Source organism: Hemicordylus capensis, chromosome 5 (genome assembly GCF_027244095.1).
Source record: "Hemicordylus capensis ecotype Gifberg chromosome 5, rHemCap1.1.pri, whole genome shotgun sequence".
NCBI classification, from domain to species: Eukaryota; Metazoa; Chordata; class Lepidosauria; order Squamata; family Cordylidae; genus Hemicordylus; species Hemicordylus capensis.
In genome coordinates, this window is record NC_069661.1 from 255,154,068 (window position 1) to 255,169,570 (window position 15,503).

The 15,503-nt window shown below is 48.2% G+C and overlaps 1 protein-coding gene across 7 annotated transcripts in view; it reads right to left on the reverse strand.

The window, feature by feature from the left end:
* TASOR2 (transcription activation suppressor family member 2) overlaps positions 1 to 15,503 on the reverse strand; it is a 70,785-nt gene that overhangs the window by 16,007 nt on the left and 39,275 nt on the right. For all 7 annotated transcript variants that reach the window (XM_053255129.1, XM_053255130.1, XM_053255125.1 and 4 more), the window contains 2 exons: positions 12,727 to 13,162; positions 4,676 to 8,416 (listed from right to left, as the gene is read on the reverse strand). In XM_053255129.1, coding sequence (XP_053111104.1) covers positions 4,676 to 8,416; positions 12,727 to 13,162 — 4,177 coding nt within the window. The remainder of the gene's footprint in view (positions 1 to 4,675; positions 8,417 to 12,726; positions 13,163 to 15,503) is intronic.

Below are 15,503 nucleotides of genomic sequence, written 5' to 3' on the forward strand. Positions count from 1 at the left end.
ACAGAAATGACAGATACGCAGTACTAGGGGACTGGGGGCGGGGCGGGGTGGATAGGCATGGGAAACTCCCATGAGGGCTATTCCTGTCTCAGTGAAAAAATAAATTGGCTAAGAGGGCATGCCAAATCACCACCATGACACTTTTCAGACCAGCCGCTCAAAAGTGGCAAACTGCTCCGTTTAGGCAAGTCGCTTTCAAAACGTAAAACCTGAAGGGGGAGCAGTCTCGCAAAAACGAACCACTGAAAAAACCACCTTTGTTACGCTGGATAAACAACGGTGTAGCACTAAGTCGCAGTGATTAAATTCGAAACAAGGCATCCAGCATATGAACAGTACCCTGATGCTTTTGTCAGGGCTGTGGTGTCACGACACAGGCAGTGTGGAAGCACACTTCAGAGATGTGTCGGGACCCCACTGCAGGGTCTAGTCTGGAAAGCGCCCATCTGATGGAACTGCATGAAGAAGCTGAGTTACCGGGGACCCCCTGGATTGCTGCCATGAGCTCATCCTGCTTGGATTGAGAACGGATCAAGACGGCATTCATTCGTGGATAAAATCATTTTTGCGACTAGAGATGGTGCAGACAATCTTTCCAGCCTCCAGAGATGCCTCCTCTTCTGTTGTACCCAGTGAGGCAAAAGCTTTCGGGGCTGTTTGATTGAGGATAGAAATGGCTTTGTGAAGCAGGATAATCACATCCAGCAAATAGATGGAAAAAAGCAGAAGAGGCCTTGCATTGCGATGACCCCAGCCAAATGGCGAGAGTTCTCATCAGTGTACCAGAGTGTGCTTTTTGCATCTTGCATCTAGCCACATATTTATGCATCTAGGATTTTCCTTCCAGTTCCTGGGAAATGATAGCTATCATATCTGTTATGATGTTTGAATCGCAGTAGTGACTGGCCCAATGTAGGTCCATGATCCCTCACCAACTACAATAATATTAAAATGGTATTTCTATGACCAACAAGAGGAAGGACTTCTTCACACAGCGCATAATTTATCTATGGCCACAGGATGCGGTGATGGCCACTGGCTTGGATGACTTTAAAAGGGGCTTAGACAAAGTCATGGAAGACAGGTATAGACCTGTCCTCCATGACTTTGTCGAAGCCCCTTTTAAAGGGCTACTAGCCTGATGGGTATAGGCCACCTCCAGCCTCAGGGACAAGATGCCTCTATATACCAGTTGCAGGGAAGCAACATCAGCAGAGACGGCATTCCCTCACCTATTGCCTGTGAGTTTTTCAGAGGCATTTGGTGGGCCACTGTGTGAAACAGGATGCTGGGCAAGATGGGCCTCTTTGGGCCTGATCCAGCAGGGCTGTTCTTATGTCCGAATGGGCCACTATCAAGCTGTGGGGCTAGTCAAGGTTCTCATGGTGCCTATACACAGACTTCTTGCAAGACATTCTGAGAACAGAAGAAAAGCATTAGTGGCCATGCCTAAAATAATGGGAGAGGCTAGTCTTATGACCCTACCTGCCTACTTTAGGAACACAGGAAGCTGCCATATACTGTGTCGGACCATAGGTCCCTCTAGCTCAGTACACAGACTGGCAGCGGCTTCTCCAGGGTTGCAGGCAGGAATCTTGTCTCTCAGCCCTATCTTGGAGATGCTGCCAGGGAGGGAACTTGGAAGCAGCTCCATCCCCTTAAGGGGGATATCTTCCAGTGCTCACACATGAAGTCTCCCATTCAGATGCGACCAGGGCAGACTCTGCTTAGCTAAGGGGACAAGTCATGCTTGCTGCCACAAGACCAGCTCTCCTCCACAAATGGGTGTTTACTTTGCTCACCGGGGCCCTGCTGTGTGTCCTACCAGCAGCTGAGGAGTGGTGGGCTGGTACCCAGGGGGAGGTCTTCTGTGTGATGATGCCCAGACTATGGAACTCCTTTCCCAGGCGTTTTCATGGGCTCCATCTGGGGACTCAAGAATGAGAACCCCTAGACTAGCCCCCCCCGACTTCTATGCAACACCTGCAAAATGCTGCTTATTCAAACAGGTATTTGCTTAAGGCCAGACCATACGTTATAGGAAACCACTATTGGGCTTGTGTGCTCATTTATTTGGAGGGATTAAATAGCAGCCACAGTGGGGCCAGCCAGCGTCAGGACTCCAGCGTGCAGGCGAGCAGGAACTGAACTCTTTCCCTTCACGCTGCAGGGCCCAGACAAGAGCCACACCCCTGAAGCTGCTATTAGTTCCAGAAGGAAAGCTTACTTTGGCACTGGAATTTGATCTCCTCTAGGTTTTATTACTGATGGTGAAATTCTGTTGTGGCTGGCCTTACTAGTTTCGGCACTGCCTTATTCCGCTAAGCATTAAAAACCGAGTCTCAACAGATGTGGAAGGCGGGCACCAATGGGTTGCAGATCATCCTGTCCCCTTGCGTGCAGAAGCAGGAGCCACCTTTACCTCCCATCCGGTCCTGCTCTACTTCCAATACGGCTGGCAGGGCTCCAACCACAACATCGTTCCCTCTCATGTGGGCCACCAGTTGGCGAGGAGTAGGTGCACCCCGGGCCCAGGGACTGGGACAAGCTGTAGCTAAGCTCCGCCCACAAATTTAACTCCTACCAACAATTCCATGTGCGACACCCGGGACCCAACCTGCAATACAACCACTGCTGTTTGGGAAGCAAAAGCTTCCATGATTCCTGGCGTCTTGACGTTTGCACCACAGGCTGCCTAAGACACGCTGTGAAGATGTCCTGTGTCACTTGACTACATGAATTACATATTTATTATTATTATTATTATTCAAGTTTGTATGCCGCCCCAAACCGCCGTCTCTGGGTAGCAGAAGTGGGGGCCAGGGAGACACTCGTGGATGCGACTTCAGATGACTTCTTTTGCAGGCCAGCTATTGCAGATGCAGGAACACACTCACCTAGAAGCCAATGCCCCTATCCAGAGCCAACCTTGTAGGAGTTCATGACAGATGCCTGTACGCGTGTAGGTGTGTTTGAGTGGATGACTGTACCTGTGCTCATTTTAAAGCAAACCTGCATCCAGGCACCTCAAATGCAGGCTACAGGTAGGAAGTGTACTGTTGCACCTGCGTTCAGCATAACATGTGAATAACTTACTGGCGTACAGAGCTTGCACTGTACACTCATTGTACAAGTACTGAATGTAATATACCCATAAGGGGTGGAAAGGTGGGACCTATTAAGAGGCACTGTGGAAACAACTGGGTTTGCGTGTCAAGGTTATACTGAGCAAGAAGGACCATGGCACAGAAGGCACTTACACACCCTCCCTGGTGCTGCCAACCCAACCTTAGGATCTGGTGCAAAGTCAGGTTTCTTGCAAGCCCCAATTTGCAAATGGGGAGCTGCCTTCAGGGAGAAACACACCCCTCCCCTTTCTCCTTCCCACCTCTAGTGCAATTGTTTTAACTATGGGTAATTGCTAACATGTATATACTCAGCAGTCACCTTAAGTGGCGCAGCGGGGAAATGCTTGGCTAACAAGCAAGAGCTTTCTGGTTCAAATCCCCGCTGGTCTGTTTCCCAGACTATGGGAAACACCTACATCGGGCAGCAGCGATATAGGAAGGTGCTGAAAGGCATCATCATCTCATGCTGTGCAGGAGGAGGCAATGGTCAACCCCTCCTCTATTCTACCAAAGACAACCACAGGGCTCTGTGGGCGCCAGGAGTCGAAACTGACCCGACGGCACACTTTACTTTACAGACTCAGCAGGGTTCCTGTCTAAACCAAAGTTGGACCAAGGTTTGCAGCTGGTTGGCACACCTCAATTAAGAAGGGAATCCTGGTTAGCATTGATCATAAAGGTAAAGGTAAAGTGTGCCATCGAGTCGGTGTCGACTTCTGCTGCGGGGATTCAAACTGGCAACCTCTGGCTTGCTATTCAAGTCATTTCCCCACGGCACCACTAGGTGGCTCTTATCATAACATGTGTTATTCTGCATGTGATCCTAATCCATAGCTGGTGCCAACTGGCATATTTCCCACCTGCAGCTCCTTCCATCCGGAGGGGAGATCTTGGCACCTGGACTGCATTATCAACTGCTAAAGGCCAAATGAGACGGCCTCCCAACCAGCATCTTTCTAGCTGCAGGGTAACCTTTCAGTTCATTTTAACTGTAACCTGCTTTGGGAGTCATACTTGGCTGAAAAGCGGGAGATATGATCAATCAATGACTGGTTAATGCAAAAAGGGGAGGGGGAATTCATACGAGAGGAGGGCTGACATGCTGCACAACCCACACCAGCCTTTCTGGTCCACTGGGGCTACTGTGCACGTGAAAGGCAGCCTCGGAGGTGCTCCAGTGTTGGGCAGCTGTGCAACAACTGAAAACAGCATGCAGACGCTGGCACTGTGCGACTTCCATGGTTTCCAAGGGACGGAGCACTGTGGAAGTGCCTGTGTACCGTTTCAGGTTGTGCAGCTGCCCACCTCTGCAACAGCACCGGAGCTGCCCTTCACGGGCGCAGCAGCCCCCGTGGGTCAGAAACGCCTGCATCAGATTGCGCATGTTGGCCGGGCCACGCATGCCAGAGGCTGGCCTCAATTTGCAGCACACGGTTTGCAGGGAGACAGTGTTGCATCTGCCCCAGACGCAACAAGAATGGAAATCCGACTGACATCATTTCTCAAGTGCCTAGCACCTTGTACATTTTCAAAAACCAACATGTTACCTTTACTCTCCCAAAGAAAGGATCGTCTTCCATTTCCACCAGGTAGAACATGTAGGGCTTTTTGCATGCCTCCTTGGCAACATTTTTAAGCTTGAAATGTAGTGTACTGCACAGGTCTGTGAAGAGCTGCTCGTAGGAGGCAGTCCTTCTAGGCAAGGGTGGGCACCTTTTCTCCGGAGCATCTTCTGAGGTAGTACTGGGATCTCTCCCTTTGTTACTTGTCTGCTTGTCAGCCATCTTCATCACCCGGCTTAACTCAGCAAACTCGTCCATAATGACCGATATATCTCCTCGAAAATCTTTGAGCTTATTATTGTAAGTTAACTTGTTGAGGTGGAAAGGAACAAACGGCCCCCGGCCCTGACTTTTTAGTCTAGCAGTTTTACCAACTGAGTCTTGTGTGGCAGCAAATGGAGGTGGTTCAGGTGAGTCACTGTATCTGCTGCGTCTCGGGTGCCAGTGTGAGGCACTCTGCCTCGGGCCCAGATTCCCAATCGTTACTAGAAGTGGACTTCTGCTCCTGGGCAATGGACTCAAAGCAGGAACTTCTGGTACCTTTCTCAATGGTAAGGTTTCCGCTATTGCTTGAGGTGAAAACTCTTTTGCAAAGATAGGACTAGAGGTAGAAAGTTGTGGCTTCTCACTGGCTAGAGTTTGTTTTAGCTTATAATGGAAACGCAAACATTCCATATCTAAAGTGTTTTGGATAGGGTCATCCACAACTCCCCAAGTCCTATGGAGGGAGTTTATGAATCCTGACTCTCCCATGAAACTGTCACATCTCTTGGAAGAGTGAAAAGTCCTAGATTTGTCTTTGTGCTTCTTGGTTACAGAAAAATTTATATACTTTAGGGGCCCTGGCTCAATGTCAGTATCGAGACAGGGCAGGATGGACCTATCGTCTTTTCTAAACACAAAAGGCCAGTCATATGGTTTACTCTGAAACTCAACATCTGACACCTTCTTCTTATTTTCCAAGTACATCCAATCACCACATCTACAGATCTCTTCCTCGGGGTTCAAGTCACAGACATAATTAGCCTCAGTAACTCCTGGTGAGTCAGTGAATCTTGTACCACGAGGACTCCCAGACGGACTTCTATAATAGAGATCTCCAGAGAGTTCTTGGTCACCACCTACAGAAGGAGACTTCTCTGCCAAGTCCGTATTAGCCCCCATCAATCTGGAAGGCAACTGGGCTCTTTCACTGGCCAGCTGTTCATCCAAAGCATTTTCAGAACCCCCCAGTTTTAGACTCTCGCTTTCCTTTTCATACATAGGCAAATCAGATTCTTCTGATGAATAGTCAGTCTGAAGTTCTGTTTGCACACAAGGCAAGGTTTCTGAACATGCTTCCCTAAGCTGGCCTTCTCCATCAGAGGTGGTTGCTTCATGGCTACTAAGAGGTCCTAGGTCAACTTTACACAATATGGAAGCAGTGGAAACATTGTCCTTTGATGATGCAGGTGTTTCAGCCAATGGGGATTTACATACTAGACTTCTCGTGCCCATTTCTGTCCACTCTATGCAACTAGAGTCCAATGCAACATCCGTGGCAGCTAAGCCAGCTCCATTCTCCTGGACAAACCTTATTTCAACCATCTCCACTTGATCAGAACTCATGTTTTCATGTGTTGTTAAACGATGCTGGCTTTGACCTTTTAAAGTGGCTTGTGAGTCTGTCTCTTGGTCACCAAAGATGCTACACGGCTTGAAATACTCATTCACCATCAATCCGGGGTCAGTACGGGCAAGCTGGCCAGTTGTACAACTCTCTTCATCGCTCTCAGGAGGGGTCACACACTCCAGGGTTACAGAGCTCATCCAGTTGAAATCGGACTTCTCTTCAGTACAGGTTTCCTCACTCTCTGCTGTTAGGGCACATGCTGTATCTATCAACTCAGAAAGCAAGGACCTGATATCTTCAAGTATACCAACTGTGACCTGGTTTAGTTTATCACCACCATATGCTACTTCCTGAGTAACAGCAGAGTCTCCAGGATTCTCATCTTCAACACAAGCCTCTTCATCGTCAGAATTAGCTTCAGACTCTGTATTATTCATCCCCAAGTTATGCTTTTCTTTTTCATCGGGAGAGACATTCAGTAGTGCAGGTGTCTCTCTGGCCTTCTCCTCCTCTTGAGTGACTGTATTGTTTTGTGCTTGGTGTGATTCATCGGCTTGCAAAGGAGTTGCCTCAGTCAGGTGGATTACTTCCTCTTCCTGGGAAATGGAACAACTTTCAACCACATCCATTTGTTCTGAAGGTGCAAGGTATCTGGCTGACACAACAGAACCTTTTTGGTTCCCTATTGATTCTGTTTCAGTTGCGACACTGTCTTGTATTTGCGACAGTTCACAAGTTTGCAATGGTGCTGAATCAGCCAGGTGAAAGTCCTCCAGGGAAATATCTTCAATCAAACTCACTAGATTTGGAGATGCAGGAGGCTTAGTTGACACCTCAGAATCCTCCTGGTTCCCTGGCAAGTCTGTTACTTCTTCAGGAATTGTTTGACAGACAGGACTAGCATGCTGCAAGTCTGAATCTGTCAGGTTTGATTCCGCCAGGTTTGATACTCCTTTGCCTTGCTCAGAAATAGAGGAAACATCAAACAAGCCAACTGAGTACGGAAATGTGAAATGCTGCTCTAAAGCAAGGGGCTCTTCTTTGCTCTCTACAGATTCCGCTTGAGTGGCCGTGTCATTTTGAACTTCATTCAGTTCAGAAGGTGAATCTGCCACGTTGTTTCCTTGATCTTCCTGGGAGACACAGGAACCTTCAGCCCAATCCATCTGGTTTGGAGATATGCAGTGCTCGGCTGCTGCAACAGACTCTTCAATCTTTGGCAGTTCAGTTTCTTCGTCAAGGGTCGTTTGATGCAGAGGGCTAGTTTGTGGAAGAACAGAGTCAGCCTGCGTGTCCTCCTGCAAACTGGAGAAACCCTCGATCAAATCAGTTTGGTGTTCAGAGGGGGAATTGGGGGTCAATTCTACAGCGTCAGCTTGGCTCCCAAGCAACTCTTCTACTGCTTTGGGAACTGTCTGCTGAACAGGAACTACAGCTTGTGATGTTATCAAAGTGAATAGACTGTCATCAGAGGATGATGCCACGCTGGACACACCGGCTGTTTCTTTCTCTTCAGTCACGCAGCCTTCTTCAGGAAATTCTTCGCTCTCTGGATCAAGGTCCATATCTCGAGGTTCCAAGTCCGTATCATTGCTCTCTGAAAGAGCGAGGTCAATTGATGCCAACTCCATGCTCTCTCCATCTACATCCACATCCTCCTCCTCTTCACCCATGGAGAGACCTGGCAGGTCCCTCCCTTCTCTGCATGGACTATCATCTTCTCTACATGGAGCATCTGCTTCTAGCCACAGTGCTTTGGATGTAGATAGTGATTTGGCCTCACCAGGCTGGTAGCTCTCTTCCACCTCCTCCATATAAGAAGATGCATTGCTGATTTCCTGATTCTCTACAGAAATGGTAGTCTCGGTGCCTGCTACAGGCTGTTTGTCTGTTGAATCCTCCAGAAACGCAGTGCACATGCATGCTGAATCACTTTGGGAAACTTCCACTAAGTTAACCGCTTGATCTGCTTCTGTCTCCACATGACTTCTATCCACCTCAGCCTCCAGCACTGAGCATCCAGCACTGTGCTCCTCTGTTGAGTTGCTGTTCTGGCTATTGGCAGAGACGACAGGATCTATCAAGACCTCTTCGGCAGGTTCTCCTCCAGGCACCTGAAAATGTCCAAAGTTTCAAATGTTCAGACAGATAGGCAAGCAGGCACAAACAAAATCTCTCTGGCTTTTAAATCCGCAAACTATTCCAGAGCAGTTAGCACAAAATTACTGAACAGTGCAACATTTATCAATCATTTTAAGAACAAGTTCTGCCAAAACTGAACCTGCCTAATCTCTTATATTCAACAGTCAAAAAATACAACAAAATATTTGTTGTATTTGTTGTATTGTTTTTATGCCTGTTTTTATATGTTTTTATACTTTTAACATTCTGTTTTTATTGTCTTTTTATTGTATGTTTTTAACTTTTGTAAACCGCCTTGGGGTTATCTTTTTAACGAAAGGCGGTATATAAATGCAAAAACAAACAAACAAACAAACAAACAAACCTACCTCCCGGTTTAAAACCACAGTTAAGGCTCTCTTAATGTTTGTGTGCACTGTGTGTTTGCGTTGCCTGTGCTTGTGTATTTGTGTTGCATGCATGCATTTGTGCGCATAACAGTGCCCTCTAAAGCCCGGGCACCATCTTGGAAGGCACACACAGAGCACTGGGATGTGTCGTCCTTCCCAAGACTTTGGCCATAGAACTCAGTGGGGAAGGATGACACTTCTGTGCATGCCTGTCCAGGTGACGCTGGGGCTCTGGGGAAAGCACTGCACTACACCGAGGTGGGAAATGGCTCTCACACTGGGGAGATTTGTTGCCAAAGTGGACTGCACTTGAAAAACAGTGACAAAGATCACTGATCTATGGAGTTTCCCCACTGTAAGAACAAAGATCCCACATCGCTCCATGGGAGAGAGAAATTAACAAGTTGAGAGAACCAGGGGGTACGTTGAGCTTTGTAAATAGGCAGTAAGTAGGTGGAACTTGGCTGAGATTACCCAAGTGTTTCCCTATAATTAATTGTAATTAATTACAATTAAAGTGGCCCACTCCATTGAAGTCACTGGGACCCTCTTAGCGCAGAAGTCAAGTGCAGTTTTCCTGTCAGCATTTTGACAGTGGGGAATTGGCAAGAGGACTCTGTCAACCGAGAGAAGTGTGAAGCAATTCTTAAGAAGTGGGAGGGAGTCACTCTCTGCCTGACAGATCAGAGAGGGCACAAGAACAGCCCTTGCTACTGGATCAGGCCCAAGGCGGCCCATCTAGTCCAGCATCCTGTTTCACACAGTGGCCCACCGAATGCCTCTGGGAAGAAAAGGATGCCACATTTCTGGGCAGACTTACTCTGGAGTAAGCCCCCACACTGCTCTTACTCCTCTCCTGGCTTTTCCCAACTGTCCATTCCATGTCTCCCCTTCCCCACTTCCTTGAGAGTTCACGTTGCCCTTGCAGCAGAATCCATGAGTTGTCTCCCCCCGCGCAGCCTCAGAGTACTGGCAAACGTTGGCTTCATTGTCAAAACAGACATGCTCTGTATAACTTTACAAGCACTTGCAAGCCATAGACTTTAATGGGGCAGGAAAATAACGTTATAACAGCTTAATACCTTTTGAACCACTGGTCCAAACTTCCATCAACCAACAAAGGAGGCTTGCCTTCCTAGACAAGCCTGAACAGACTACATCAGTCATTTTCATCGAAATTTGAAAGAAATATATGATATGCCTAGATAAAGGGGGGGCAGGGGGGGTCAAAGTGTCAATTTTCAGTTTGTTTTAACTTGCTATAGTGGCAATTTTTATCAGATCTCCTTGAAATTAGGTGCATTTGTATACCTCATAATTGTTATATATTTTATTACTTATAAATATGACAACAGTTGGGCTCATAATTTGAAACTTGGTGTGCATGGTCTACTTGGACCATGCACACCAGGTTTCAAATTATTAGCTCAACAGCTGTCATATTTATAAGTAATAGAATTTTGTGTATTATATGTAACAGCTGAACCTTTCCTTTGCTAGTCGCTTTCACTAAAGGGGCACCCCTGTGCCACTCGTAATTCTTCAAAATCCTTCAAGACACATCTCAGAGCAGATAAAAATAGATTTTAAAAAATGATTTTTATTTCAATCAGGTTCTAAAATTTTCTTAAAACAATTTATAAAAAATTGGACATGGGTCAAAGATCCCATCATGATCATAATCTATATATTTAATCCTCTAAGACGTGCCAGTGGTTAATCCCATGCGTGGCAGCTCTCGTGAGGGTATGGAGAGCTGACAGACAGCCACGGGTACGGGTGGGAGGGAAGAAAATGGCCGCTGCGGCAGCAGCAGGCCACAGAGCAGTGGAGGGGTGGGAGAAGAAGCGGGCGGGCTGGCCAAAAAGTGGCGGGAGGGGTGCGAAGAAGTGGGCGGTGGGGGAAGAAGTGCCTAAAAGCGGTGGCGGGGGGCGGGAGCAGCAGCAGCCCTCCAGTCTAAAAGCAGCAGCAGGGGGGAGACGCGGGTGCGGGGGAGAAGAAGCAGGCTAGCCAGCCCACCAGCCTAAAAGCGGAGGGTGGGGGAGTAGCGGGCCGGCCGGCCAAAAAGTGGTGGGGGTTGGAGGCGCACAGGAAGTAGTGGGTGTGGGGGGAGGAAGAAAAAGGTGGCAGCAGGTGGGCCAGAGGTGCAGACACTCTGCGCCCAGCCCAGCTAGTTTCTAATTATATTCTATGAACATACTTTTTAAAAGTACATTGTTTAAAAGTATATGGAGATGAGAGATAACAGACCTGATTACTGTAGGTGGTGTACCTGCGCATACACACCCACCCACCCTCATCACTCTCTCTAAAAGTGCAAAGACAAAGAAGTTCAATGGCTAGAGAATTTGGGGGATGGATGAGACCTGAGCAAGGAGGAGTCTAGATATAAATGCAAGGGACAGGGGAGACAAACAGAAAGTGAAACAAAAAGTGAACAGAGCTTATTCATGCAGTCCTATGGAAACTTATTCAGAGTGTACCCTCCCTGTTAGAAAGGAAACACCTACTGTGGTAGCAGGCCATAAAATAAACCCCATTTGGGAATATTTTATATAGTACTTCCTGTACCTGTGGGTAAGACAGGCATACAGGCAAAACGCAAACAGTACAACAAGGAAACTGAGAGAAATGGGGGTAGCGGCAGCAATGCGGAAGAGAAACAGGGTGGCAGGGAGAGAAATGCAGCCATCTGTGTTAACGTGTTGCTGGAAACACCTATAAGCCCCTGCCCCCCCGTCCCCTTCTGTTCGCAAAATAATGAATAACCCACGGGATATATGCATGGAAATATGGTAATGGGTGTGGCGGGGGAGGAGAATCAGAATAAATAACTGCTTTATGGTTTATAAGAAGGTGTAGTATGTACCTATCTTCTAAAAGTGAAACCTACATCTATCTCAGAGTAGTGATGAAAACATATTAAAAGTTGTGACAGACAAGAATGTACTTCTACTAAGAAACGAAAAATCTTTCTGACTAGTGATTTAAATCGATTTGGTTTACATCAAACCCACCCTGACCTGAACCCCATGCCTCTGTAGAACAGCCCTCCTCCATCACATGCCACCCCAAGCCAAATACCAGGCATGCATCATGGTTTGGTGGGGGCTCACTCACCCTCCTATTCTGCACTGCCTGCCTGGAACTAGTTGGTGGTGTGGCAAAGGATGCAGGAGTTGGTGCCAGGAGCCATCAGGACTAGAACTGGAGATGCACAGCTTATGCCCAGGTGCTCCATGTGATGAGCTATCAGGGCTACCAGCCAAAGCATATTCTAGGCAAGGGGTGGGGGTGGAGGGATAAACTAAGGTTTGCAATAAAGGGTTCTCAGGGACTGGAGGGGTCATCCAGGCTGGTCACTGGCTCTCCTCAAAAGACTCTGTTCAGACTGTGACTTTGCCTGGGCAACAACAGTCATCTCTCCTAATTCATTTTGAACTCCAACTCTTGGCTTGACTGCCCAGTTCCAACTGCTCAGTTCCTGGTTCTGAGCCTCCTTCACTCAACAGCTGCCTACAGGCCAGCTCTCTACAAGTTAACTCTGAGAGTCAGCAGTCTCTGGTCTACCAAAGGTTTGTTTTATTTATTCCATTTATATCCTGCCTTTCTCCAATCATGGCATCACATATAGGACTCCCAGGTGGTCAATCATCTAGATACCAACCAAACCTAGACCTGCTTAACTTCAACAAGGTGGCTTATATGACGGGCCCTCAGATCCTTGACTGCCCAGTTCCAACCACTCAGTTCTCGGTTCTGAGCCCCCACTCAACTGCTGCCTACAGGTCAGCCCTGATTGCTGGCTGTCTCTGGTCAACCATACCTAGACTTGCTTAACTTCAACAAGGTGGCTGTATAACGGGCCCTCAGACCACGACCTTGGACCTTACCTTAGCAAAGGAAGGAATGGTATCTTCAGAATTGCTGGTGGTCATGCCGACCTGTTCATCTTCCAAAGGCAGATCACTGGGTTCCTCGGGGTTAACAAGGGGAGCCTCATCTTCTATGCAGTTGGTAGAGGATAGTTCGTTGCATGAAAGAGGCTTCTCAGAAGGAGAACATGCCATCTCTTCAACATCACTGGCCATCTGGTTAGCCTCGGAGAGAGAATCTGCTGGGCATTTCTCCAAACTGTACGATCCCTCATCTATTAGCGTCAAGGGGTCCACAATGCTGTTCAGGGAGACGTATTTGGCAGGGTTACTGTGTTCAACCACTTTCCTTACGGTCGGGGATCTGACTGGCTTACTATAAAACAGAGCCACCCACATATGAAGGATGAGCTTCATTTCTTCCACATCATCGGTCAGGTTGGTGTCCCACGGCCTGCGGGGGGGAGGGAAGCAAAGGAAATATCTTTGTTTCTGAGTGGCTTTATCATGTCAGTATTTCAAGTTCACTTTTAAATCATTTTTTAAAATGTTTTTTAAAAAATTAAATCATTTCAGCCCTACACGGCCTGGTTCCTCAAGACTAGGAGTGTACAGAATGTTTCGCAAGCAAAACATTTCGCCTCGAAATGGGCCATTTCGAATGTTTCAAGCTCAAAACAGAACATCCTTTTAATAAAGGGCCTGTTTTGAGCTCGGAGAAGAACCACCCTGTTTCGATCGGAGCATTTCAACATTCCAAGCACCACTTTGGCAACCTGTTTGTTTTTCCCTTGCCGGTTGGGTTTCTGGCACTGGCTTCCAATTGGCTTGTGATTTCCTTGCTTCTGGGTTGGCTTGTTTATCATACAAATCAAGTGCTGTCATGGGCAACTGTGCCCCCATTGGCTGGGGGGAACACAAAAAGAGGGAGTTTTAAAATGTCTTTAAGGGAACTGAGGAGGCAGAGAGAGCCCTTCAGTGTGCCTCTCCAGAAGAGGATACGTCAGGGAAAGGATCAGAGAGAGACTGCAGCAGAGCAGACTGGTGGTGATGGCCTGGCCCAGGGCATCAGAGTGAGGGCTTGAATTTTAAAAACCCAAGCTGTCCAGGGCATTTTCCGCATTAAACGCTGCAGTCGTTTCACAACGTGCCTACTAAGTGTGCTTCTGTACGCCCACGATTCGACATCACTTGCAGTGAGGCCCTGTCCATATTTATGATGCCCTATTTCAGGTTTTATTGCTGCGCTGCAGTACTACAACGTAGCATCTGCGTTGCAGAAAAGTAGCAGTATTTTCTGTTGTAGTAGGGTTGCAACAACGTTGCCCTAGTGTAAGTTGGATGGTCCAGGGGGGTTGGACCTGTCGCTTCCCGCTTCCATTTTATTTGTCTCTTTTTATTTTATCTTTTCCACCCACTTTTCTTATTTCTACACTGTGCAAAGAAGGAGCAGCGGGCAGAGCCTTAAGAGGCTCTGCCCGGGCCTGCTTTGCTCACCACTTTTTAGGGGCAAAGCAAAGGGGACAGCTGCCAACTCCCCTGCCACGACCCTCTTGTTCAAAATCCACCTGATCCCCAACTCCCCTGATGTTTATCTAGGGGCCCTCTACGCCATTTTTGTTGGTTTTGTTGGATTGCTTGTGCAAGGGTGCAACGCTGCAATTAAATTCTCATTTTGGAGCAGCGCTTTCCCTGCCATTGGTTTTTGTTTGTTTCGCTGTAGTGCTTGTGCAAGGGTGCAACGCTGCAATTATTATTTTTTCTGAACTGCACTTTCCCCTCCTGGCGGCTTTGTGCAAGGGAGACGAGAATTTTTTTTTAAAGACATCCCGTCATCCTCCTGCCACTTCCGTGACCCCACTGGCCCTAAATGAGGCAGGAGGAGGGGGCAGATGACATGGTTCTAAGAGAATATGGACACCCCCATGCCTGGAAGCCACATTGCAGTGGACAGCAATCTGCACGGCAACCAGCCTACCACAAAGCACTGAACAACCCTTTACTCGCAGCTGGAAACTGTTGCACCATTCCATCGCACCTTGCAACACTTCTACCAGCACAAAGCTCAAAATCTGGATAATGTCCAAGAGGGTGCAAGGCAGAGCCAGGAGCAGAGTGGCAGGCAGAGGGAGGGGTAATGCTGGTCATGGTGGGCAACAGCAGCGAGAGGGGCCTACTCCCCAAATCGTCCACACTGCTGTGACTGCACACGGGCTTACTTTTCCGAAGAAGGGTGGTCCTGCAGTGCAGCCGTCAGTGGCAGCTGAACTAGAATTAGCAGGGAGGGTCCTCCCATCAGAGAAGAAGCTCTTCCTGTGTCAGCGGAGGTGGCAGCAGTTGTGTCGGCTGCTAGCTCAGCCAGATCAGTTTCACCATCCCCCTTGTCAGTGCAACAACCCCCACCCCAGTCTGAGGAGGAGCAGGAGGAACTCAATCTGCCAATCCGCTTCCTGGATCTTTTCAGCCCTGGAACAGGGGCAGTGGCCGGCCCAGAAGGAACCAGCAGTCCAAGTACTACTACCACCACTACCAAAACAGGGCCAGACCAGCACTAATGGCAGCAGCATGGGGTGGGACCACTTTGAGCTCTGCCCTGGTAACCCAACCCATGCTGTCTGCACCCACTGCAGAGCACAAGTCAGCAGGACCCAAAGCCTTTTGAGATGTCAGGGATGCTGAAGCACCTGTAACAACATCACCCGAAACCCCTGCTTCTGCTGGCAGCAACAGGCCTGCTGTGCTCAGAGTTGGGCTGCCCAGGCCATGACTGCTCTGTCCTCCTGTCTCTCTGTGGC